Source organism: Aulostomus chinensis, chromosome 8, assembly GCF_037954235.1.
Source record: "Aulostomus chinensis isolate RoL2024-O1b breed Wild chromosome 8, RoL_Achi_v1.0, whole genome shotgun sequence".
In the NCBI taxonomy this organism is placed as follows: domain Eukaryota; kingdom Metazoa; phylum Chordata; class Actinopteri; order Syngnathiformes; family Aulostomidae; genus Aulostomus; species Aulostomus chinensis.
The window spans coordinates 28,074,025-28,101,920 of NC_141327.1; the positions used below are offsets into that span (position 1 = coordinate 28,074,025).

Here is a 27,896-nt window from a genome sequence, read left to right on the forward strand (position 1 = left end):
TTAAATCGGAATGGTTTCGAGGAAGGAATCTGGCCAGTGACGAACCTATTAGGTAATTTTGATGGCCTTTGAGAAGTTCCCTTCTGAGTTTAACTTTTACAGTGAACGGAAACACAAGAGCGGTCCCGCAAACCTTTGTTGTGACGTCATACGATTTGTTCCAAAGTCATAAACACCTTTTCTAAAGTTTCCGGTCTAGAAATGAATTTAAGTCACTGTTCTCACCACTGAAGGACTGTGACATGGCGGAGGTAAATGGTGTCCCTGTGAAGGACACGCCCACATCATTGGAGGTCATCATTAATAGTAATTTTTTTTTTAAACGTAGCGCCTAAACGCCTCAGACTTTGACTCAGTAGTTGAGAAAATATAATACGTGGTTAATGAGAGATTTAGCATTGAACGGCAGAGTGTTTTTGTCCCAAGCTGAGGGGACACGAGAGGCGGCGTGTCCGTCTCTGGCTCTGGGGACGCCTACAAGAAATTAGATGAGATTTTATTCAGGTTCATTTGGAGAAACGAATCTCGGTATCTAAGAAAAGAGGTTCTGTGTCATACAAGACGTAAACGGGGTTCTGGAGGTCTCAAGTTCAGAAATGTTAAGTAATCCTTTTACAATCAGGTGGCTGACTGAAGTCCTCCATGAGGACGATGAGATTTGGAACGCCTTCCCTGAATTTGTTTTTAATTCAACTGGAGGATCTGATTTCCTGTTGAAATGGGATTGCAATCCTGATAAATTAGCTGTAAAATTAGCAAACGTTCACAAACAAGCACTGCTAGCGCGGAATTAGCAGACAAGCCTCGTCTTTCTCCACCAAGCTGTTCACATCTGGAACAGCAGGAGCTCTCAGAACGAGAAGAAATCTTTGCTCGACAAAACTTGGTTCAATAATGGTGTCCTTTTGGTGTCACAACGCTTGACAACTGATGGTCAGTGGTTCATTTCAGAAGAATTCGTGTCTAAATTTGGTGTAGAAGTTCCCCCAGAGGAATATAGTGCTGTTTGTAACGCTGTCACTAGGAAAGTACTGCAGCTCCTCTTTGGTTCTGGAACTGAAATGTATGTGACAGCGGGGGGGGGGGGGGGGGGGGGGGGGCATTAATGTTGCAAAAACAAACCTTCAAACAAATTTATTAGAAATCTTTTGAGAAATTAAACTGTTTCTTCTGCAAAAAAAAAAAAAAAATTAAAGAAAGAAATACATTTGTATGTTTATCAGGTTCTCTTTGACGACTTGTGGTTCCTAGAGTTCTAACAGTAGAATGGAGCCAGAACCTTCAGCTATCAGGCTCCCCTCCTGTGGAACTGTCTCCCAGTTTCAGTCCAGGACCCAGACCCCCTCTCTAGGTTTAAGAGCAGACTTAAGACCTCCTTGTTGATCAGGCTTATAGTCAGGACTGCTTAGGCTGGCCCTTAGACCTGCTGCTATAGACTCAGACTGCTGGGATCTCCCATGATGCACTGGGCTTCTCTCTCCTCCTCCTGTCCTCATTCGTGTTACTAACTCCTCTTCTTCTCCCCTCATCCCAGATCCTGGTGCTGCTGGAGGAGGCTGGATGTGCTGCTGATGGAGAATTGTTGGGTGGAGGTTCATTGAAGGAGGGAGGTGCTGGACCCGCTCTACTTGGACAGAGTCAGGACAGAACTTTGGTTGGGGTTTGGAGACAAACTAATAAACCTGACTTGACATCGATTGGAAAAAAGTGTGGCTGATCAGGGAGACATTTTGTCTTCATGTAACGGGAGGGTTTTAGGACCCTGGGGAGCCCTGGGAAACCTGTTGTAGGAGAGCAGCGAGCGCTCCCTCCTCCCTACCTATAAAAGGGCTCCCCAGGGTCCTAAAACCATCTGTTGCTATAACGACACGATTAACGAGGTATCTTTCATTTTTCCAGCTGAAAAACAAAACAAAACACGAGAAAGATTTAAGATTGAACTTGGATGCTCCTGTCGTTTCTGTGTGAAGAAGCCATTGGACTTTTATTTGATCGCTGCTTGAAGAGTCCAACATTCTGGTCCGACGTGGAGAATTTTATTAATTTATTCAAAGGAAAACAGGACAGCCTTGACATCTGCAAGAAACGGACAGTTGTCTTGGTTTTTGAAGACAGCCGGGTCAAAAAAAGACGTCGTCTTCTTTGTACAACTTGTTTTCATTTTAGGTAAATTTCATATTGACAAGAGGAAATGGTCCGACAGCACACCAAACTTGACTTCTTTTTTTTCTTCATCAGCACAGCAAAAACTTTAAAAACGAACTTTATTTTGGAAAAGTTTTTATGTGTTTTTTTTTTTCATCTCTCCCTCTTTTTCCTGATTATTTGTCTTTTGTTATGACCTCTTTGTCTTGCTTTACGTTTCCACGTTGTCGTACCTCTGGCTAACCAGCTTTGTTCTGTCTGTTTGTGTTTGTTCACAATAAAGGGGACAAAAAAAGTCGTTCCAAAGTCACGTGACTCCACTCCAACTTCCTTCGCTCTCGGTGAACGATCGCGATGTCACCGATTCTAAAGTGACTAATATCAAAAATCGGCAGTCACCGGTCAAAGAACTGTATCCATTTTTACCAAACTGAACATCAACGCCACATTTCTTTTCTTAAAAAAAAAAAAAAAAAAAGAGGCTGAGAACTTGAGTTTCAAATTCTTTAAACTTCCCACTGCACCCAAAGCGAAGGAGGTTCAGGCCGCTTCTCTGAACCCCAAATTTCTGCGATTTATCGAAAGAAAACGTTTGACGTGGTCGATCTTTGAAGGAGGATCCGGCTGTCCACGCGCTCCTCCATAAAAAAAATGGATTTCTGAAGACCAGACCGCATTTCTTTGTTCTTCATAAAAGAACTCTGTCTTTACTTTTCATCTTTGAAATTTATAACCAGAACTGAAATTTAAAGACCCCCCCCCCATCTCTGCCCCCCTTCTCTTTTCTCTCCCTTTTCCTCCCTGTCTGTTTTTTTGCTGAGGCTTCTGTTACCCTTTGTGCTTGGCAAGAAAGTATTTTATTGTCCTGCGCCAATTTCCTTTGTACGTCTTCGATAACTGAATTTAAAAAAAGAGGGAAGAGGAAAAAAGAACACGCCCCAATTCTTCAAATCAAATTTAAGGTGACGAATGAATGATGAGTTATATTTTATGTGTTTAGAATTAATGTTCTTTTTTATGTGCTTGTTGTTCCATTTATAAGTCAAGGAGTTTATTCCATGTCTTTAAAAAAAAAAAGAAAAGATTTTAGTAACGAACCAGCGATGACATTTCAAGTGTTGATGGAGGAACAAATAAAGAATGAACCTGTACGGAGGATCAAACACGACAAGAGAGACAGAAACACATTTGTATGTTTATCAGGTTCTCCACGTTCTCGTGGAACCCAAACCAAGCATCTGCAACCGCAGTGCCTCATTTCAACAACGAGGTGAAAGTTGAACAGGAGAGACGGGTTTTATTATCTCTCTCTCTTGCTCTGTCTTTCTCAGTCTCTCTCTCTTTCTCTCACTCTCTCTCTCACTCTCTTTCTCTCACTCTCTCTCTCTTTCTCTCACTCTCTCTCTCACTCTGTCTCTTTCTCTCTCTCACTCTCTCTCTCGCTCTCTTTCTCTCACTCTCTCTCTCACTCTGTCTCTCACTCTCTCTCTCACTCTGTCTCTCTCTCTCACTCTCGCTCTCTCACTCTCTGTCTCTCTCTTTCTCTCACTCTCTCTGTCTCTCTCTCTGTGTCTCTCTCTTTCTCTCTCTCTCTCGCTCTCTTTCTCTCACTCTCTCTCTCTCTCACTCTGTCTCTCTCTCTTTCTCTCACTCTCTCTCTCTCTCTCTGTCTCTCTCTTTCTCTCTCTCTCTTTCTCTCACTCTCTCTCTGTCTCTCTCTCTGTCTCTCTCTCTCTCTCTCGCTCTCTTTCTCTCACTCTCTCTCTCTCACTCTGTCTCTCTCTCTTTCTCTCACTCTCTCTCTGTCTCTCTCTTTCTCTCTCTCTCGCTCTCTTTCTCTCACTCTCTCTCTCACTCTGTCTCTCTCTCTTTCTCTCACTCTCTCTCTCTCTGTCTCTCTCTCTCTCACGCGAAGGGTACAGACGCGGTAATTCAGAGATTAACGACCAGAGGGATTGTTTTTCTTCAAGAGTTTGAAAGCCGTCGCGTGAATCCTTGAGAGCAGAGGGGAACGTTCTTCTACGGTGCCGTGACATGTTGAAATGTCATTCAGAGAAATTGAGTTTATAGGAAATAAACCCCGTGCAGCAAATGAAACTGAAACGTCCCAACATGCTTGACGACCGCGAGCATGAGATGAATGTGAAAGGGGACAAAAATCACTTGAATGTTTCATTTTATTCTTTTATTGTAAAATATGTGATTTTACACCGTGACCACAAGAATATAATTTCTGCATGCACTGTAAACTTGTTTTTATTTTGATACTGAAGTTTGAAAAATGAAAGAAAAAAAGTGGATTTTTTTTTTTGGCAAAGTCTGTAAATCTTCAGGAGAACGTCGAGAAGACAGAGAAGAGAAAATAAATCTGATGCAGAGAATTTTATGGAGTTCCCAGAGGAAGATAATACACACACACACACACACACACACATACACACATATCTATATAGACAGATATATATACACATATGAACAAATACACACATACATGTATATATTCATATATGTATATGTATGTATACATGTATTTGTGTGCATGTATAAATATACATATATACTTATGTATATCTACACAGTATATAAATACTCAGTATATAAATATACACACATACATATATGTATATACAAACATACAGACATGTATATATACATACATATACCCATATGAACAAGTACACACATACATGTGTGTATATATACATGCATATATAAATGTGTGTCTACGTATGTATACACGTATGTGTATATATAAATATACATATATACTCATATATGTATGTATATACATGAGTATATGTGCATATATATATACACCTACATGTATATACATACTGTATATATACATATACACATACATATATAGATATATAGATGTATATAGGTGCACATATATTTAAAAATCCAGATGCATACATACACATATATGTGTGTATATGCATACATGTATATGTGTGCATGTTTTAATATACATATATACTTATATGTATATATACACACATGTACAGTTTGTTCATATACATATATACATGCGTTCATACATATATATATACTCATATATACATGAGTATATGTACACAATTACATCTATATACATATGTGTGTATATATACTTATACACATAAATATAGGCGCATATATATATAAAAAGCTGCATACACGTGTATATGTATGTATACATGTATGTATATATACACACGTATGTGTGTACATGTTCATATGTGTATATGTATGTTTACCTATGTATACATAGTGTGTATATATAAATATACATATATACTCATATATGTATGTATATACATGAGTATGTGTGTATATATATATATACACACACACCTACATGTACTGTATATACACGCATGTGTATATATATACACATATACACGTATGTGTATATATACACATATACACGTTTGTGTATATATACACATATACACGTATGTGTATATATACATATATACACGTATGTGTATATATATATACATATATACACGTATGTGTATATATATATACATATATAGATATATACATGTACAAAGGTGCAGATATATATAAAAATACAGATGCATACATACACATATATGTGTGTATAGGCATAGATGTATGTGTACATGTCTTAATATACATATTATGTACTTATATGTATATATACACACGTGTACAGTATATTCATATACATATATACATGCATACATATACATATATACAAATATACATACATGTATACATACACATACACAAATGTGTCTATGTATACATACATATACTGTATATACACATTCATAGTCACCTATGAACAAATACACATATACATGTGTATATATACATACATATATGTAAGTTCATGTATACATGCATGTCTGTGTCTATACATATACGTATATACTCATATATATGTATATATCTATATATATGAGTATATACACACATACACACATACATGTGTACATATACATACACACATATATGTGCATAAATATAAAAATACATTGATGCAAACAAACACATATGTGTGTATATGTATGTATGCATGTATTTACAGGCATGTATAAATACACATAAATACTTACATATGCATAAATACACACATGCACAGTATATACATATACACATATACATGTGTAAATATACATATATACACGGATACATATATGTATATACATACACACTAGTGTGTGTATATTTATATATATATGTATATATATTCCACTTATTTTATATATATTATTTATATTTCACTTTTGACAGCAACAACTGCTCAAAATGTGATTGGTGGTGAATATTTGGTGATTTGAGTCACTATAATATTAATTAAATAATTATAAACACTATATATATTTGAGGTGTGTACACGGTGCCATTCCCTCAAAACTACCAATTTGATTTCAGTACCCTTCGTGCTGGTTTGTTGAGCTGATCGGCTGTTAATATGTACTCATCTGGTTTGACCAAATTCATTAAGAAAAGGGAGTGAATTTGGGCCAGTAACAAATGTTCTAAACCAAACATCTGTGAAAGAAAAACAAAACAAAACACAGTTTTTAACGGTGAATAAATTAGCATTGCAGCTACATCCACATTCTGACTCTTGAGTTCTTACGTTAGTCTCTCCACATGACATTTAAGGGCTCCATGTGAAAAAAAAGTGACTTATATATACATACAAATACAAACATGTATGCATACATATATATGTAAATACACATAAATAGTACATATATATGTGTGTGTGTGTGTGTGTGTGTGTGTGTGTGTGTCTCTGTGTCTGTGCGTGCATGTGTGTGTGTGGTTTCTTCTTTTTCTCCGGGACTCCTTAGATTTGAACATACGACCATCAAATATTAAAGACTATTTCAGACGTGCCTCAATCAAAATGAACCTTGGACGAACCAAAAAATAAACATCCCTTTTAGGTCTGAGGTTCAGCTTCAGGACAGTTTCAGCCTAGCATGGCACCGACGCCACAGTGAGGGTGTCGTCTTGAGCCAGCAGGAAACCTGTCAGCCACAGAGACCAGAGTTTCTGAAGCCTTGTTGCTAGGCTACGCTAATAACAGGAACTCGCCAGTTTAACTGTTCTTCTGCCATCACTAAGCTAGATTGAACCGTTTTTACTTCAAATAGTACAAATCTTTCTTATAATTTGTACAAAGTAGAATGCTAAAATGAACACTTGTCTCTTTTTTGGCTAATATTTGCTTAGCCTGTCCACTTGCCATCATGCTAGCAGGTTGATGAGATCGTCCCAACTCAAAAGCATCTTGTGATGAATTGTTTGTGATATTTCAAGTGACAACAGGTTCCCACACATAAGTCAAGTTTGAGGTTTCCAGGAAGAAAATCACACAAAAACACTTATCGTCTTTTGATAAAAAAAAACAATCTGCTACTAACACGCAACACTAAAATCACTGCTGTTATACACCATGCTAGCATCATTTCAATGACATATCCCAAGATAATAAAAGACATTTCATTCTCTGGATGCAATTAATGCTTTTTGGGGGTAAAATAAAATCTTGAATTCTTTTTTAAAAATAAATCAGTTTAACCCACAGTTTAACTGAAGCGATTACGTCACCTGTTAACCTTTCTTAGCAAGCTAGCAGCTCACCATTTTCAGTGCTAGTGGCTAAGGTAGTAGCCTAATTGGTGGCTACCTTTAGCGTGTGCAAATGTTCAACTCGTTAAAATTGGGGAAAACTGACATGCTTACAGGTTTGGCGACCGGGTGACTGAGTTTGGGAGGCGCTGGTCAAATGACCTGTGCTCATAGAACTGGAGTTACATCCCACCAGCCTGAGATGCAAAACCCAAAGAGCCAACTGACAAAGCAACAGGGAAATCCAAATGGGAGGGAAACCATCGTTTTAAAATGCCTGATTATTTTCTTGCTTCATACTGTGAATCTCTTATAAAACTGCATTTCCAAATATATTTTTTAAATTGAATAAATAAATTAAAGTCTATTTATATATTACGAAACACGTCTGAACATAGTTATTTATGTCTATTTTTACTGTACCATTTTTACTATTCCTGACACTTGTTTTCCTCTGTATAGAAGAGGAGCGTTTCCCTTTAAATTCACGTTCATTGTCACACTGACACTTTTATGTCAAGAGGAGAAAAATAAGAGGCGTGTCACGATCTTGTAGACGTGCAAGGGCTTATAAGATCTCAAGTCTGACGGGCAAAGTTCTACCTTAAATATTTTGTTTCACTGTCATATTTTGAGGTAGAATGAACGAGTTTGTCTTCTCTTCATCTCTGACTGGTCAAAGACACACCTGCAATATTTGTTTCGCTCAGTGAAGCAAAATCAAACTGCATCTTCATCACCATCATCACATGTGACGAAACACACAAACACACACTTACTAGTCTCACTAGCCCTCAACGACGGCGTTTCATAGCACCACAGTTATTAATAAAGTTGCATAAAAAGTTTGGTCAGTGTTTGCGAGGAAGGCACATCCTGACGCTACATCACACAGCTACGAGATCCACATGCCAACACACAAGAACAACATCACAATGTCACAGAGCACCGTCAGCGTGAGCGTCAGTGAGGGAACGGGTTCCATCCTGCAGGATTTGTTGACCCTGTAGGAGGTTAAACGCCCTCAGACACGTTTCCTGTTGTTTGGTCGGAGGGACTGAAGCATTGCAGGAGGAGAAGGCGACGTCTCACTGGCATTTCCACACAAAGAGACTGGAAGGAAACAAGAAAACAGGACAAACGCTACTTGGTACCATGGTCAGACACAGATCCCAGCATTAAAATCAAACCTTCTGTGCCAATTTCTCTTGTTTACACCAAGTTTACGCCAGTATGTGACCTCATACAGGCTTCACATGTAGACACAACGGCGTTGGCATCTGGCGCGAGTTGTTACAACATTCTCAATGTTTGAATTAAAACAGGAAGTGATTCACACGTCAGCATCTGCCAGGCCTGTTAACATGAAACGCTCTTGTTTCCCGTGACCTAAAACGCGGCACCAATCAGCCACCAGATGGCACTTGAACACAATACTGAGAGGCTAAGGAGAAGAGTCAGGTCAGATAAGTCAAAAGAATGACATCACGTTGTATAGTGAAGGATTTTTAATGAATTAACATGGCGGACATGGAGCGGTCAAGCAAATGTGGCAGAGCTACAGCCGCCATGGGATGATGTCAAACAAGTTCCTGATCAGCTGTTGACTCACCTGCAGTCGCTGCCGCCGGCACTGATGACAAACTTGTCATCACAAGAGAAGCGGATATTGGTCACGTGAGCTGAGTGACCGAAGTACCTTTTGTGTTTCGCCTGGGAAGAAATCAGGGACGTCAGACGCCATTATCTGTTTTTAGGTTTAACCGTCGTACAAGGCCACTTACAAACTTCTCAGAGCACGGGAAGTCAAAGAGCTTGATGAGGCCAAAGTCGTCTCCGGTCACCAGGTTGAGGCCGGCGTGGGAAACACAAGCACAGTTAACGTCAGCCTTCTCGGCGTTGCGGGGCCAGACACCAAGAACCTCGTCACCCAGGATGCTGGACAACAAAAGCAACGTGGTCAGAGTCTGAACCACAGATCAGTTACCCCCCGTCTTTTCTGTCTCATTTTTACTCTTCAGGGTGGTTGTCTGATCGTCTTACTGGCTAAAGCAGATGGGATGCAGGGAGTCCATCAGAGGCCTGAATCCAAAATTAAGTTCCCTCCAATACAGAAGTCCTGTTATGTCTAGAGTGTGTGCCACCTCACCTGGTCCAGGTCGCCCAGGTGATTCTCTCGATGAGCGACTGCTCTGTGACGACTTTCCCTGTAGGAACTTCGTGCACTTGTCGAGTGTAGGAACTGGTGGACACCTGAAGATTTCATCAAAGTTATTTCCCCCATTGCACGATACTGCAGACATGCAACGGGTCAGAACTCAACATCTTTAACCTGGATATATTTGCTGTCGGCAGAGAAGTCGATCTGGATCACGAAGCCTGGGAGGTCCTTACAGTAGCCGATCCGGTTGAGGGACGGTCCCAGAGAAAGGTCGTAAAAATCCACCGCATTTTCGACGGAACCCACTGCCACAAACCGGTTATCTGGACTGAACCTGGATGAGATAACACAAGAAAAAGACAAAATGACAAAGGCATAAGCACATCGTGAGTGCCGATATCTTTTATGAACGACGTCCTACCGTATGTCCTGGATGGCAACGCTGCGGTCTCTTTTCTTGCCCCAGACCGTGAGAGAGTTGACCAGCAGGATGATGAACTCTCCGTTCTCCATGCCAATTGAAACCATCTCCCCGTTGGGACTGTAGGATGTGCACTTGGCGGGGTGACCCAAACTCACCTTGTTCAGGAGTTTCTAACACAGCAAACAACAGGAAAGAGCAGTGATCAGGTCTCCCATGCAGACTGCAGACAGTCTGATATCCCGAGGCACCGTCTTCAAACCTTATCAGCCAGGTCCCAGATACGGATGGTCCCATCATCACTTGCGGAGATGAAAACGTCTTTGAAAGGGTGAGTGGCCAAACCCCAGATACCTCCCTGAGTGTGTCCGTTGATCATGGTATTGGACGCAGCGTTCTTCTCTCCAACCTCAATGATCTCACCGTCTTTGGTTCCAACCAGGATTTTACCCTGGATCATCAGCGTAGAAACGGATGTGTTAGAATGTTTTATATTCCATCGACAGGAATCAAGATCCAGGAGTTACTGATGTGATTTCAGCCATACCTTCCCTCTGCAGACGGAACGTACGTTCTCTACCAACTGACCGGTCTCCAACTGAAATGCTCTGCATCGCTTCATTTCCTGGTCCCAAAGCTTCACAGCTCCGCCCTCTTTGGTTCTGTCAAACACATCAAGAAGAATCAACTTTCTTTGGTCTATCATTTCCCATCAACAATTCTGAGATTTACCAACATGGTGGAATCACATGACATTCATTTTCCAATCACTAGCGAAGATGAAGCATCCCACATGGCATTGGTCTGCATACCTCACTGGTCTTTGGACCACCTTTGAACTACCAATGGACCTCTTGTGGGCAGCCTGTGGTCCACCTGGAGACCAGCTGTGGCCTGCCACTGGTCCAAACCAACATTGGTATATAGGATGTCGATGCTCGTGTACTCACGGCCGTTCCTTTCCCCCGGTGACGATGAGTCCGTCCCTCAACGTGGTGTACATGGTGAAGACTGGGCCGCTGTGTGCCTTCGCCACCACCCGGACAAGGAAGTGCTCCCTCCATACATACACGTCTCCATTTATTGCACCAGTAAAAGTCAAGTTGTTCTACACGAGATAAACACTGACTTGAAACCAATTCATTCAGTATATTAATATGTATGTTTTCTAAGTGAGTCTTCAAATCAACTACAGTTTGCATCCATGCAGAAGGTTCATTACTGATGTGGAAAGAGACGATAAAAACACAAGCAGACATTCTGGTAATATTCTAACACCTATTGGTCTGGAGTATTAAAAATACTAACTAAGTCGTAAACACTCTCTACTGGTTCCCATGATAATATTGAGTTCCCTGAAATCTACATTTAATTCTTTGAGAACCACAGGGTGGCAGTCAATCGCTCACTGGTCAAACGTAAGCAGTAATGAACAGAGGTCATTAGTTGTACCAGGGGACAAGAACAGTATTTATCTTACAGCACCAAAGGCGACTGACAACATGGTCTGCATGCGTCCATCCTCCACCGAGCCGATCACCCCTTTCTTGTACATGAGCGAACCTCCAACCAGAGTCCAAAATTTGATGTGTTTGATTCCCACCGACACAAACTGGGTGTCAGAGTCTGGTCTGAATTCCACCACAAAGATCCGCTCAGCATGGCCACCTTTACTGGTCACCTTGGTACCTGGCGAAGAGATTAGAGGTCCAAGTGACGCATTTGGATACATCTGTGAATCTTTAAACTCTTTATATACAATTACGAAGATAACTTTTTGCCATGTTTTTGCCATGATAGCCATAGATCCCTGAACCCTGCAAGCCAATCCCAATTTGCGCCACAATTTAATGCATTAAAAGTTAATTTAATACAGCAGTAGAGTAAAATGAGGTAACCTGCTTCCTTTCTTCTAAATGTTGGAAGAGACATTACATGACTTGCAGTTTTTCATAGGATTAAATAATTTTTTTTATGAGAAGAGACTTTGTGGAGAGGTCCATACCTTCCTGCCACCTCCACACAGTGATGACATGTTCAGGTTCCACGCCGACGGACAGCAGCAGCTTTCCTGTAGCACTAAAGTTGACATAGCCGACACCTTTTGCATGGGAGCATCGGAGGATAGAAAGAGTCTGCTTGGTCATGGCATCCCACACATGGATGGATGGGGCAAGACCTGTGAGAAGAGACCAGAACCGTAGGAACCAGAGAATGGAGGCCCAGGGGGTAAGGGTCCAAAAACTGTTGACCCCAAGACATGAGCCACTGGGGTAACCAATGAATGGAGAAGCACAAAGCCGAAGAACCAAGCTTCCCCTTTGCAACCCTTCAGGTAGTCAAAGAATCAATGAACCAAGGACCAAACGTATTGAGCAGCCAAGGATCTTAGCATATTGGCACCTTTAGAAACATTGAATAACAGTGCCAAAAGCAAAGCCAACAAATAACCCGGAACACTGCAAACTCAACCGTGGCTCTTAGGCAGCTTGACGTACCAAAAGACTAAGAAACCAAGTTAACTCTAGATTTGGAGCAAGATTCAAAAACAAAGAAACTGAGATATCCTCAGACCCAGAAACTAAAGAACCACCATCTGAAGGAGCTAAAGAAGCAAACCACAACCCACAGCAGTGAGGGCGCCATTCTAAAGAGGATCCAAGAGGAGCCAAGGACACAGAGTAGACCAGAAATCAGATATATAAAGGCAGTCAATTAATGACAGAACAGATTGACAGCAGACAACAGAATCTCAGAATCACAAGTCGATGGAGCATGAAATTGAGGAACCAAAGAAGGAAAAACAGATTTGGGATTAAAAAAAAACCAAGTTGAACTCAAGGGAAATAGGAGAAGAAGGACAAAGGGGGAGTAGATACACCTAACCCTAACCCTATCGGGTAACAACTGATTCAGTACCTCCTTATTGGTGGTGGTGGTATGTGTGTGTGTGTGTGTGTGTGTGTGTGTGTGTGTGGGGCTATGACATGCAGAACTGGTAAGAGATGGTTATGGATTCAAAAGTGGTACATACATTCTGTTTACTAATATTCACAGAAATTTAGAAGTCCTAAAAGTTCACTTAATAAAATCAAATCCAAACCAGACAGCGGGGGCCGCCACGAGGCTCAGTTGTGCCCGAGGACAAGAAAATCCCTGTCGTATTTTTGAGAAATCGTTCTATCAGATTGTTTAAAGATTACAGAGGCAACTTAAGATTTAACTTTAGAAAGATTTTAGTTGAAAACGTCAACCAATAAAGTTAGTTTCACAATATTCAGATGTTCAAATTATAATTATTAGTGAAAAACACAACCATCAGCCATCAGCGTCAGTCGTCCTCAGACGTACCGACGTCGAGGATATCCACGCTGTCTTATTTTCAATCACGCCACAAAACGTTGCAACACACTGAAATGAGTGGACTTGAATACAGAATTACAGAAATACAGAATTGTCCTAAATAAACGCATCTTCAAACAAAAAGTTCTCTCACTGCTCTGGTAGTTCCCTTCGCTGAACCAATAAAGTTCCACTTAACTGAAGGGACGAGTCTGATGAGACCCAACATCTGGATTCAGACCTTTACAGTCCTGGGGCTAGCCTCAAACACCAAGGCTAGACTTTGCCTCTGGAACGCTCAGACATGCCTCCCTTACTATTCCAGCTGGTTGTATGTTTGATATTTAGCATCTGAATATATGTTGGCAGGTAAAAATAAACATGGCTGTTTGCAGTGAGGTTAAAAACATGCCGTCATGGCTTTTGACCTTCCTAAGGACTATTCGTGCCTCGACAGACAGTAGTAGTTCCAAACTAAACCTGACCCTTTTTGATAAACCTGGTTATTCAGATATTCATGTGAATCCAGATTATTATTAATGGTCTCTGACTGGTGGAGGGGGTGGGAAGCTAGAACCGGGACAACTAGAACCAGACCCGAACAGGGTCCTGGCTGTCAATACTCACCAGACATTTCAGCGTCTACACAAACAACACCAAAAGGTTAAACACAAGGACTTATGATCAAAAAGATGAGTGATGGCAGGAAGGTGAGCAGCATCTTACCTGGCAGGTCAGTGATGTCACCTGGAGGTGAGGTTAGGCCGTGACAATGAGGAAGCAAGAAAAGAAAGGTGCAATGGGCAAAAAGAAGCCTGTTCATGCAGGACAATAATCAATATTTGACCAATTTATCAGTTTTGTCATCAGTTTCACATAATTCAGGGGCTGCCTCCTCTAAAGGTGACCCAAAGGCACGTAGCCGCTGATTCAAAGGCTCCTTCTAACCTTGGTCTTCTTTCGCTGAGTTGGGAGAATCAGCCTGATGGATCCTCACAGCTCAATTTACCACATGATGCATTTTGTACCATGAACCAGAAGCAGCAACAGTGGACATTTCATTTTAGTCACGTGACTGTAAATGCCCCTTTTGGACATTTAAAAAAAAAACAATTCAGACAGGTAACCAACCATCTAGATTCACAAAATGTGGGTAGTTTATCCAAGTAACCTCTGGCTATAAATCGGTATCTTCAGGTTGACCTGTGTTCCAACTTTGGAGGAAGTTCTGCTTTGCGTGGTAGCAGACGAAGAGCGTCTATCTTTGGCTGCAGGAGCTCAACATCGATTTGCGGAGGGCATCGTGCTTCCTCTGCCTTGGTGGTCAACTATGGGTGCGATCTACCCAGCTGCAGCAGACCGAGCCGTCAGAGGATGCAGCCCCTGAACACAAAGACGTCTCCCCCTGAGGGAGCTGCTGTGGCCAACTACTGCTGATGTCCTGGAAGCATTATAACAGAATAGAAAAACTCTACAACAGTGTATCAGGGCCATTGATTTGAGCTGGGATTAGGGGTGCGCTGGAATTAATACGGGAGCAGAGACTAAGACTAGAACAGCAATTAGAGATGAGCTGGGATGAAGAAAGGAGTTTGTATTTGAGGTAGACCTGAAAATGAGACTGAAGCTTGGACTAAAGGGTTGAAAAGGTTTAAAACTGTAGCTGGGATTAAAGACAGATCTAGGGTTGGGGTGAAAAAGGGATGAAGACTGGGCTGGGATTAAAGCAGCAGCTGGGATTGATTTTTAAACTGGATTAGGGGCAGAGCTGAGATTTATTTCAAACTGGAGCCAAGATTAAGACTGGAATAGGGATTAGAGGGTCACCTGGGAATATGAATAGAGCTGGGATTAAAAGTGGGGCAGTGATTAAAACTGGGCCTGGGATTAAGACAGCAACTGAGATTTATTAGTGGAGCTCCAAGTAATTTTAAAACTGTGATTTTGTGTGGAACTGAGGTTAAAAACTTGAACTGTGATAAAGACTGGAGCCGGGTTTTTTTTTTTTTTCAGCTCTAATCTGGGGTGGAACTGGTAACTGACACTGGCAGACTGGAGCGACTCACCTATCTGTCCCGTAGCAATGACATTTTGATACTTGGGGTGTTGATTGACTGTTAGGCAGAGGATGTCATCTGTGTGTTCCAGGTAGAAACTCTGAGTTCCTGGACAGAAAACAGAATGTCAGCAGAACAGCCAGACTTTAAGAGGGAAGTCTGCTCTTGTTTACGAACCGGCAGAAAGGTTCTGGATGACCACAGCAGCAGCAGTGTGGAAGATGATGTCAGCGCCGTCGTTGAGGTAATGCAGGTTGTTGCGACAGTCAAAGCCCCGGTAACCAAACACGTGATCCAACTGCAGCTCCTAAAGATATGAAGACACAATGGTTTTAATGTAGAGAGACAACAGACTAGATGTGAAGAGCAGCCTGAAGCTAACAAGACTTGGACTGACCTCCACCGCTTTCTTCTTCTTGGTCACGTTGTTCCTCAGCAGCTTGTCAGGCAATGGGGTTGCTCGGCTCACAGGAGGTCTAGACAGCAAATAAACGGTGACAACATTCAGCCATGTTTCCCTGGACATTCCTACAAAATGAAACAGCCTTGACTTGACTAACAGGTCTCTAGTCGGGTACCTCTCCTCCCCAGGAAGCTCCTTGTGATGCAGGTGAGGTTTGGTTCCTGACATGTTCCTGATGCTGGCAGAATAGATTTTGGTGATGTAGTCCACGGCCTTCTCCCTCGCCACGTCGCTGTCATACCCTAAAAAGACAACAGAGACTCTTCCAGTCATTGCTGTCGGCTACCAGATTTTTAACCTTCGAAGCAACGTGAGTCTCATATTCGGTGCTATCATGTGACATAGAGAAGACTGAAGATGAAATCATGCCGCCTGGTGGGAGACAAGGTGCCATCCTGGACCCTGATGGTGTCCTCATCACAAAAACCCTTGTCCCTCTATTCGTAGCCATCTCTACTTCTACAATTACTCCCTCTACCTCTGCAAATAGCCCCCGTAACTCTGGATCGAGTCACCTAGCCCCCTGTCTTGTCCCTCTACCTCTACAACAAGATCCTCTACCTCTATATCTAGCGTTTTTCTCTCCGCATCTAGTCTTTCTGCCTCTGGTATCTCTACTTCTGCATCTGTAAATCCATTCAGCTCAGATGAGATTAAAATCAGCGTGGATACTAAAAAAGGAGTTGTGTTGAGGCATCGCTACAGCCTTTGCTACCTCCGTCTTCCTCTGTGTCGTCATCCGATTCCTCACTGTCCACAGCTTTGCTCTCTTTGTGGCCCGGGGGCTCTCTGCTCCAGATCATCAGTGCTGTGTCGGCCCCGCCCACCGACAGCAGCACGGAGTCGTCATTGGACCAGCGGACATTGGTCACGTTGGTGCTGTGACCCACATACTTCTTAAATTTGGCAAATTGGCCCTTAGGAGGAAAGACAAAATGAGAGTGAATCATGAGATCTGAGATATTTAGTCTGGGTGACCCGAAAGAGTTCAAACAATTTTTGGCCTTGACGGTCCTTCTGAGTCTCACCCGGGACGGGAAGCTGAACAGTTTCAGAAAACCAAAGTCGTCTCCAGTGGCAAGCAGCTTGCGGTCTTTGGTGAGGGATGCAGCGTTAACGAAGCTGAGTGTCGGCCATATTCCCTCACAGTTGGGACCCAGAACTGAAGTCCAGCTGGCCCAGTCCAACTTCTCAAACTGGACACATTCATGGAGAAAAATATGTCCCTGCAGAGAAGGAATTGATCCCTGGAATGTTTCCAATGATCAGTAAAACACACAAACCTCTGCAACGCTGATGTTCTGCTTGCGTCCACGTGGAGCCTCGAAGAACAGTTGCTCTTTGGCGCCAGTGTTCACTTGCAGCAGTTTACCTGTCCAGCAGAAACCAGCAAGGTTCAGAAACCAAAAACTGGGAGCAACTTAAAATCTTCACTGCGAGTTTGAGGAAACCCTGTGTCGTTTATTGTGTTTTGCTTTATATTGCTGAGATGTTTATCACCCTCAACCAAAGTGAACAATTTTCACACCTGACATCCAACTCAGCTAGAAGCAACCCTCAGCACCTTGTTCGTAAGTTAGCACTTTAGCACGCTGGTTTTTTGTGTTCATGTGATATTTGATCACCATATTTGCTAAATTTCAATGTTATTTAGTGTTTGATATTCAGCCTTTAGCAGGGCTGCAAGTATTTAATATATAATTAGCACACTTGAAGATATAACTTACTCTATTATTACAAGATAGTGACATTAAACTGTTCATATTTTGTATTTATCATTTTAACACTAAACCTAGCACATTTGGCATTTTATTATGTTGACATGATATTTAGCACATATGTTGATTATACTAGCAAGCTAGCATGCTCATGGGCTGATATTAGCATGCTATGATGAGCGTTAGCATCTCTAAGAGCAAGAAGATCACCTCGACAGTCCCAGTCAATGTGGGTGATGTAGCTGCCGGCTCCTTTACAGATGCCAACTCGCTTGCTGGTCAGGACATTGTAGATGTCTACAAAGGAATCATGGGATGCTACGGCCAGGTACTTCCCAGCATCTGAAACGCACAGAGCACAACACCATGGTCACATGTTTCACTGGTGTCACAACTGTGAGGTGAGCTCAGATACCTTGGGAGAAGCAGATGTCGGATATTAGCTCCCTGCGGTGGTGGAAGGTCACCATGTCTTCCAGAGTGTCAGCGTTCACGACCAGGAAGCTGCCGTCGTTCAAACCGACTGCCAGAGCTTTACCGTCGGGCGAGAAGGCACAGCACCGCCCACCTGCCAATCATACAGATGACACCCCCACACAGGTGAGTCGGTGAGTGTCAGAATGAGGTTGTTTTGGTTTGAATCTATCCTCACCTTTCTTGAGTTTCCTCACAGCGACCATGCGGTGATTGGCTGACAGCTCCCAGATCCGCAGAGTTCTGTCGTCACTGACAGTGGCGCAGACAGGAAGTAGCGGGTGAGCTGCCAAACCCCAAACCTCCCCCTCCATGTGACCCTGAACATAACACACACTGGTGAACAACGAGGTCCTGAAGCAACAGAAACAGGTAGAAACAGCATCGTTGGAGAAGTGGTTCAAAAGCAGGTAGAAGAGTTATGATGCCAGTTTAGCGATGATGGTGGACGATACAGTCACAAAGTATGATTTTACTCAAAAGATTTTACTGAAAATTATTCTTTAAAGAACGTGTCATCTTATTTTGCACCCCAACAGTACAACAAAAACATAATGATGATTGACTGGTGAATCAGAATTGTTTTGTTTGAATGGTGGTGAAACCTAAATGTCTCCAGCCTCTGCGTCCCCTCCCACTCTGACCTGAACCAGCAGGGTCATAGGGCCGCTCTTATCGATCTCCAGGATTTCTCCATTTTTGGTGCCCAGCAGGATGTGACCGTGCCCCAGAGTGATGGCTCGGATGGACGGGTTGTCCTCCAGCAGAAGCCCTGAGGTCAAAGGACACGTGAGTTTAGACGCTTAGCAGAGTGGAAGGTACCTTTACAGTCTGCGAGTGACACCTTTAGATGATGGCGACAGAGCAGCTCTCTTGATAGCATATGTCTTCAAACATCTCTCGAACATGTCATCCCAGAGCTCTACGATGCCATCCTTCCCCCCCGTCACAAAACCCTGGACAGTGAAACAACATGGGAGCAGAACACAGAAACAAGGTGATCTCCAGAGCCAATTTATCCCTCTGAACCCCAAATCCAGCCCGGGGTCTGAAAGGATGATCTCAAAAGAGAAATGCTGCCAAGCGTCATCGAAGAGGCAAACGCATTACCTTGTCCAGCGAGCACATGGCGAACACGGGGCCGTCATGAGCTTTGACAGTCTTGATGAGCGTTGTGTCTCTCCAGATGTAAACATCTCCATTGGTGGCTCCTGAGAACACCAGGTCCTCTGATCGACCATAACACACCGACATCATGGTTTCCTGCTTCCCCAGGTTCCCAAAAATCCCACGTCTGAATGTCAGACCTCCGCCTGGTTGAACCGGCAAAATCACTGTTAAAATATCCCCCAAACATCCTGTCGTCTTATTGGATCAATATAAAGTGTTTACTAATGCTTTCAGAACATTTCTGATTGGAGACAATCACACCAAAATCAATTTTGTGTGTGTGTATAAGTGTGAGTCCAGATGTGTCTCAAGTGTATGTACAGGTGTGTTTAAGCGTCAGGTGTGCCTCAAGTGTGTGTACCTGAATGCTGCCAGAACTTGATGTGCTTCATCCCAACAGTCACCAGTTTGTCCATCCTGAAAGGGTTACTCTTCACCACCAAGATTTTGTCTTTATGACCCCTGAACGATGGACAAATTCTCTAAGTCTCATGTGACCACTCAGTTCCAGGGACCCCCAGGTCCTGGTGTAAAAATTCAATAATTCACTTTTACACAATGTGTGTGTGTGTGTGTGTGTGTGTGTGTGTGTGTGTGTGTGTGTGTGTGTGTGTGTGTGTGTGTGTGTGTGTGTATACCGGGCCTTAGCCAGCCTCTCTCCTTTCTTCCAGTCCCAGATGACGATGGAGTGAAACTCATCGATGCCCACAGACACCAGACTCTTCCCATCCGCTACAACAGACAACAGACTAATGAGTCAAGGCTTAAACTTTACTGGTTTTACTGGTTTATTCTTTACTGCCAATGGTAACAAATGGCAGCTACAAGTTGTCGTCACACTCCCTCAACCTGGTGAGCGATAGTTTTGGGACAACAAAGTGAACGTGAGTGTTTGTGTTTTGGTGCTTGGTGACTTACCTGTGAACTCCAGTGCACAAACTCCTCTACTATGATGACCTTTGAGCAGTGACAGACACTTCAGCGTCTGGATGTCCCAGACGTGGACGGCTGGGTCTCTGCCCACCTGAACACACAAACAGCCAATCAGAACCACTTTGTTCGGCCTGACAAGAATATGTTCACTGGCTGAGCATACCTGCGCAGAAGCTACATAGTCTTTCAGCGGGTGGACAGTGAGGCTGATGATGTCATCATCGTGGCCGAGGTAGAATCTCTGGCTGTGCTGTAGCCGGTTGTAGATGACAGCGATGGCGGCCACGTGGTACACCACCTCTCCTGCCTGACTATAGAACAGGTTGTTACGGCAGTCAAAGCCCCGGTAGCTGCAGGAAACGGGAGGAACCACCACAATAGAAGTGAAAAAAAGGACAGACATGAAATCATGATAAGTTTCACTTTAAGTAAACTGTGCAATTTTCTGTTTTCACCCTTCTGATATAAGTAATTTCACAAAACTTGATGGAGGGATGGAGCACGGACCCCTACTCAACTTTAAACGCTTAAGATCCATTTGACATTGCGAAAAACATTTGCTACTCAACACGATGTCATGATATTCTTATTATGGAACAAAAGCAGAAAAGTCTTCTTCTATACGTTCTCTGGTATATTTTGATATCTTGTGTGACATCTACTGTGGAACGGCAGAGTCATAAAATGAAGCTTCACCATGTTGGACCAACATAAGGGATCCCTGATCATTTCTGATTAAGCAGTCCATCACAGGTCATCGGGGTGAACAACAGACAGTTGAGCATCATCTGCATAGCGGTGAACATTCATAGTCATATTTCTGGTTTGAGCTCTGCTACGACAGATTCATTGATCAGTGTTTGTTTTACCCATGAACAAACTGCAGGCAAAGTCCCTCCTCTGGTGCTTTCTGCCGCTTTAGGGAACCAATCAGCTTCTTCCTTAGCTGGGGCAGGTCCTCCTTATAAACCTGCAGACAGAGACAGGTGAGTCAGATGCACGCAGGTCATTTACGTGTATATTTGTTTGTTTACTGCTCACCTGACGTTCATAGTTGGTCTGAGATTCCTGTTCAATGTCGGAGTCAAGTTCTGGGACGTCCGATACATCTGAATCAGACTCTCCACTGTTAGAGTCAGCGTATCCCTCTGAAAAAAACAACATAAGAAGAAAGAAAACCATCAGCCGGTCACCTGGCTGGAGGAACTGAGTGATGCCAGCAAGCACATTTAGCCAGTCAGAACAAACTGTAGTGGGAGACAGCAGCAGCTGAGGAGACTTCCAAACAGAATGAGTCGATTCTGTTTCTGCCTTTCTTTAACCTACCTGCCATGGCGGCCAGTTTGTTAATCAAATTCACCTGCCACTGACCAAAATGGTATCGATTTCCGATGCTGTTAAAGCCTCGCCTCTTATCTGACATTAGAGGAGTGATGATCTTCCAATGATATTACACAGAAATTGTTGATGGAAGAAGACTTTGTGGTGTAACAAAGGGTGAGCCACTCTGCAGAAAACCTGAATGTAGTAAAGACTACCACGACATGTCTGCAGAGATCTGCTGGTACAGCAGTTATGCTTAATCTTGAAGCCTGTTTGCAGTCCTCCGACTATTATCGGTCCCTGCAACCTGAATTGTTTAGAGACATCAAATTACACGCCCTTACCTGTTAGGGTTAGGGTCATAACTGACATTCAATAACCTTTATGTGACAGTACTTTAATCACAGTTGTCGCTTTACCTTGGAGGAGGGGCTCAAGGACACCATTCATGACTCCTTCAGGCAGGAACCGCCACTGAAAGACGGCGTGATCAGCGCCACCGGTGCTGACAACCCACTGCAGGTCGTTGGACCATCGAACATTTGTCACATGGGCAGAATGCCCAATGTACTTCTTGAATTTGGCTCCTGGTTGAATAATGACAAACACAGATGGTTCAAGCTGACAAAGCCGGAAGGTTCAATTACTGAATCTGCATCATTCAGAATCTAGATCTATCTGTTGCAAGGTTCAACACTTCCTGCGTATTTTCTGGTCCAACAGGAAGTACTCTGCTGCAGCTAAGACGTAAATCAAAATGTTTTGGTTGGAACGCAGGTGAGGTTCCTGATTTACTAAAAAGGTTCCTGAGGGGTATGAATGAGTTCCACTAACCTTTCTTGAGGCATGGGAACCTGAAGAGTTTAACAAGGCCAAGGTCATCACCAGTTACCAGCACGGCGCTACTGTAGTTGGCATCCACAGAGTTCACGTTGGTGACGTTGGAGTATTTGGGCCAGATGCTGTTGACCTCCGGCCCAATGATGCTCGTCCATGTCATCCAGTGGATCCCTTTTGCTTCCTCTTTGGGCACCAACTTCCCTGCTGTAGGACACAGAGGAAGGTCAAAGGTCAGGATGTTGAAGAGGTCAGGCAGTGTATTGGGGAGACATATGACGGTGGTGTTACCCGGCATCCTGTAGAAGAACCGCTCTCCAGCACCATCGTTGGTCTGCAGGAAGCGACTATCCACGGACCAATCCAGGTGGGTGATGAAGGAGGTTGAGCGGCTGCACTCGCCCACCTTTTTGTACCGTTGGGCCACAGCGTAGACATCAACAAAACCGTCATTGGATCCTACTGCCAAGAAGGAGCCGTCCGGAGAAAACTTCAGCTCATGAATGACCTCCTTCCTGTCCTTGATGTGCACAACCTCAGTCATATCCCTGAGAAACAGGTCACGAATCCAACAACGTTACATTTATGCTACTGGAACTGATGCCAGGTCTCAAACAGTGTTGTCTGAAGGAACGTCCAACATGTGGTGTTCCCCAGGGTGCAAGACTTGGTCCCCAGTAAAACAAGCCTCCATGAGGCCAAATGGTTAAATAAAAACAACTATCAGAATTACATTGATGAACGCACACAGTAGTGATGACCCAGCGGCTTGACTAACAACTAACACAGAAATGGTTACCACCCAGTGCAGGTCACTTGCTCATGAGTTGATTGGTCTTTGCCAAGATGTTTCACCCTCAACCAAAGTTGTGCACTGCGTGGGAAACATGACGGTGTATAAAAGTGAGTTCATTGGGTGCCATTTGGTGATTCCACTGCGTCAGATGGATTTTTGTATGAAATTGTGAAGAACTTGTTTCACAGTTTAGGTTTATACCAAAACTCCTGTATTGTGACATTTAATGAAACAGTGATTTAAGACTATAATGCGACTACTACTGGACGGATACTGAAGGTCAGAGGTCACCTGACTCGAAGCACAGTGAATGAACCATCCTTCATCCCCAGAGCAAGCTGAGAGCCGTCGTTGTTGAAGGAAACACTGCGGACAGATTCTTCCATGTTACAGCGAGCCAGAAGGGTGTGGTCAGGAAGACTCCAGAGCCTTGGTGACAGACAGATGGGAGACAGACAGATGAGAGTCAGATAATTCAGACAGACAGGCACACTGGAGAGAGAGAATCACCTGACAGAGCGGTCATCACTCCCAGTGACAGCGACTGGCTGTTTAGGATGCAGGTCCAGTGCCCAGAGCTCGCCTTCGCTGTGACCCTGCATCAGTAGAAGCGGTTTGTCACGGTCCCGGACCATGACCTCAAAGATCTCACTGTCCTGTGTCCCCGCTAGGATCCGATCAGCCTTCCAGCACACGCTGCGGATCGACAGACCTGAACAGAGGACACACGACACATATGACTGACCAGAACCAGGCACCAGACCTGCTGAACATCGAGACAGACGGCTCAATAATAAGGGGACTGTCCCCTGAAATGACCTTTGTATCCCTGCTCAGCTTCTCGCAGGTCAATCTTGGTGATTGGTTTAAAGTCAACGTCCCACAGTCTGACGCAGCCATCCCGTCCTCCAGTTGCGAAACCTTCCTCACAGGCATGCATGCTGAAGATCCCCGCCTGTCGAAAAAAAAGCCGTCATCCCTACTGCTCCTCCAACCCTGATGGATGATGGATGCATCCTACCAAACTTGATGCTAGCTCTCGCCCATTTCCTGGAGGAACTCATGAGTAATCACCTGTGAGTCAACCGCAAATCCCCCGACAATGTCTGGATCTCTCTCTGAACATTTTCAAATTGAGTGGGAAAGTGTGTACGTTTGCATGTATATTCAGATGTGTGTTAGAGTGTGTGTGTGTGTGTGTGTGTGTATACCCCATGTGCCGCCTGCACCGTCCTGATCAGTGTGATTCCTCTCCACACGTAAACGTCTCCGTTCAGTGCACCAGAGTAAGTCAGCTCATCTTTGGCTGCCGCTACACACAGGATGGTCTGCAGATCGCCTGTCTTCCCAAAAATCCCTCGCTTAGGAGTCAGCGCGTTCCCACACAACGTCCAGAACTGAGGTATCACACGGAAAGAGACGCATCAGAAATCATCACGCAACAATTAAATGACACACTCACCAGCTGAAGGTAAGTTCACTGCAGCTTGAAGCTTTAAGTTTGCTGGGCTAATGTTAGCGTGCTAATATTAACATGGTACTGCTAGCTACAGGGATAAAGTTAAATTCCTGAAAGCCATAAAGACATCCATGTTAAACCCCGCCCACTCCACCTGTCTCACCTTAATGTGTTTAACTCCACAGCTGACCAATCGGCTGGACTGGACCGGATCCCACGATACGTCAAAGATCTGCAGGAGAGCCACCAACAATACTGAACCCGATCAACAGTGACAAGCCTAACAAGAACAGGGCAGCAATGTCAGGTGATCGACTGACAGTTGTGAGTCGCTTCACCCAAGAGGAGGAAACTCTAATCAGCTTCACAAATATATGAAGAATATAAATCCATGATTCACAACTGCTGGAACCAAAGCAGGACTGAGAGCCAGTTAACAGTCATCATGGTTAACATGTCATAAATGGCGCACAAACCAGTTGGTTGATTGGTCAGTGGGTGGAACTATTTTTTTGACTTTGTATCTAACCTCTTCAATCTGTGGCGTACCGTGTGTGATCATTTTCCAGATGTTTCTCTAGGTTTGTGTGTGTGTATAGGGCAAGGCATCATACTCTGTCAGAGTGTCCAGTCGCTGTGGCAAGGACTCGTCCCCTCCTCCAGTCCCAAACACACACCGTGTTCTTGGCGTCCAGACCGACTGACGCCAGCCGCTGCGATGTGAGAGGCCAGATGTTATTGCTCATTCAGAGACGCTGACATCGCAAAAAGATATCAAAAGTAAAAAAGGAAAGTAAAGTTCCTAGTGTGCTACAGAGCTTGTTATGAAGCAGTGACATCACGAGGGGGCGTGGTCTGACCTGCCCATCCGAGTCAAAGGCCAGACAGGCTACGCCGTGGGTGTGGACATCCCGCAGGATGGACACAGTCTGCATCGCGTAGGTGTCCCAGATACAGATGTAGGGGTCTTTGCCCACCTGACCCGTTGCCACCTGGATCTTATCAGGATGAATCGCCAGGCTGAGAGAAGACAACACGCAATTAAAACCCAGCAGCACCCCTGCTGGCCGCCACGGTCATTACACCCATGACAACAGGGGTGCCCCCTCCTACAGCACCCCTGCCGGCTGCAGGGAATAATGGTGCACAATAACAGGTAAGAGGACAGTTGTTCTCACATGTGAGTGGCACGTGCACAACGCTGCCTCACGGAGCCCCCTTACCTGATGATGTCATCATTGTGCCCAAGGTAGAACTTCTGGGTGTGTTCTCGAGTGTTGTAGACCACGCCCACACCTGCCACGAAGTACACCACCTCTTTCCCTGCTGTGTAGTACAAGTTGTTCCGACACTGATGACCTCGGTAGCCGTGGATCCACTCCAGGCGCAGCTGGCAGCGCGGCGCCGTCTTATCCGCCATGTTGGCTTCAAACTTAATACATCAAAACTTGAAGAAAGATTAAGGTTTTCGTCTGTTACTGCTAAGACTGATGGGATCTGTAGTCCATCACTGTAGTCTCTTTGGCAGGCCAACACCCCACTACACTTCTCATAATTCCAAACTGTGGCATCTGCTAGCTGATGCTAATGCAAAGCTAATGTCAGCGATTAAAGATTTTCTCGGCTTCAGTATTTAAGTTTGTTTGACTATTGTGCTTAATAACTTTCACTCACCATAACATTTTAAGGGTTTAGTTTAAATGTTTTTTCTAAAAATCAATCATATCTTGCAGTCAGTAGCAGCTACTGGTGATACTAGCATATCTGCTACAACTACAGACGTCAGGCAAGCTGACTTCTTTTGTTTTCCCCTACAAGATTTTTCTATTTTAATGTCACAAAAAAATACCATTTTAATGACTTTGGATAAAAATGTTCTAAATCTAATTTTTGTCAGCAGCGTGATAGGAATCACATTTGCAAATGATCAAACTGGTGCAAGAATTTTTGTTCTTCAAGTTGTTGACTTTGCTTTTAACCATAAATTCCCAGAATCCGGTTGTCAACGTGTTTTTTTTTAACTTTTAAATTAACTACAAACATGAATGTAAGATGAAACTAGAAACGCAGAATTACACGTCCAATATTATTTGATCTTAATAGAGAATCCAATGTAAAGGAAAGGTCATTAACCGTCTAGTTTCTACATCCAAGCACCGGATTTTATTGTGAAAGGACGATGATCACCAGAACAGCTCGCGTGCGTGTACGTGAAGCGGAGTTCTGCAGAAGAAAAAAAAAAAACCCGTCCCAACAACCCGGAACATTTCGAGTTCGGGAGGCGGTTTGACAGGTTCGAAGTGGAAGGTCACCCCTTCACAATAAAACCAATCAGGGTATTTAAAAAAAAAAAAAAAAGGTTTTACTGTAGAACCTGGGTCGGTGTCGGCTCCGGGCTCGGTTCGGTTCGGGCGTTAGAAGAAGCAACACTCGGCTGACTAAATTCCACTGAGGAGGACCCACGGGCTGAAAATCCCTGCGCGGATTCCGCCGCCGTCTGTTCGCTGCTGCGGCTCAAATCCAGAGATTCTCACCCGCAACGACCCGCATCCACCCGCCGACACCTGCGGCACCTGCTCCTGCGGGGCCGGCGGGGACGCGCTCCGACCCGGCACGGACCCACAGTTGTCCCTGGCGGAAAATCACAGAAAACGATTGTGGGAGAGTCGGAATATTAACGGGAATCCCATGGATCAGCATCAGCATCAAGGAGGAAAGACGAACACCTGCTTTTCCTTTTGTGGATCTTCAAAATAAAATACCGACGTGCGCTATTTTAAGAACAGAAATACAACTCATTATCTTTAAGTGACACGAATGTCACTCGTTGCCTCTCGATGTGCTAATTTTTGATTTAGCCTAGCGTGAGTTTAATAGCATAGCAATTCCCTCCCCGCATTGTAACTGGCTCCTCGTGTTTAGTCAATTATTTTACTCTGGCATGTTATGATTCTATACATTACGTTTCCGTTTTCCTCCTTCCTTTGTTCAGGACC

At 43.8% G+C, this 27,896-nt stretch overlaps 1 protein-coding gene across 4 annotated transcripts; it reads right to left on the reverse strand.

Moving 5' to 3' along the window:
• Positions 1 to 6,009: 6,009 nt before the first annotated feature.
• Positions 6,010 to 27,605, reverse strand: LOC147257941 (echinoderm microtubule-associated protein-like 6). Of its 4 annotated transcripts, XM_086212188.1 has the most exons (43): positions 27,275 to 27,605; positions 26,124 to 26,347; positions 25,761 to 25,920; positions 25,515 to 25,613; positions 25,064 to 25,132; positions 24,653 to 24,838; positions 24,261 to 24,396; positions 23,952 to 24,153; positions 23,733 to 23,870; positions 22,937 to 23,193; positions 22,643 to 22,852; positions 22,228 to 22,395; positions 21,527 to 21,633; positions 21,355 to 21,455; positions 20,649 to 20,835; positions 20,471 to 20,576; positions 20,191 to 20,284; positions 19,914 to 20,014; positions 19,493 to 19,695; positions 19,227 to 19,338; positions 19,027 to 19,154; positions 18,561 to 18,702; positions 18,324 to 18,476; positions 18,119 to 18,250; positions 17,474 to 17,562; positions 17,219 to 17,386; positions 16,906 to 17,107; positions 16,288 to 16,432; positions 16,125 to 16,203; positions 15,905 to 16,034; positions 15,737 to 15,835; positions 14,397 to 14,417; positions 12,334 to 12,507; positions 11,809 to 12,017; positions 11,279 to 11,436; positions 10,876 to 10,990; positions 10,591 to 10,779; positions 10,329 to 10,501; positions 10,079 to 10,241; positions 9,896 to 9,999; positions 9,531 to 9,684; positions 9,359 to 9,459; positions 6,010 to 8,859 (listed from the first exon to the last, which is right to left on the reverse strand). In XM_086212188.1, the coding sequence occupies exons 2-43, from the start codon at positions 26,318 to 26,320 to the stop codon at positions 8,835 to 8,837; spliced, it is 5,886 nt and encodes a 1,961-aa protein (XP_086068314.1). In that variant the 5' UTR covers positions 26,321 to 26,347; positions 27,275 to 27,605; the 3' UTR covers positions 6,010 to 8,834. The 4 variants fall into 4 exon arrangements, with proteins under 4 accessions (XP_086068314.1, XP_086068315.1, XP_086068313.1 ...); XM_086212189.1 differs by having other exon boundaries at positions 16,306 to 16,432; positions 26,124 to 27,605; XM_086212187.1 differs by having other exon boundaries at positions 26,124 to 27,605.
• Between the last annotated feature and the right edge of the window lie 291 nt (positions 27,606 to 27,896).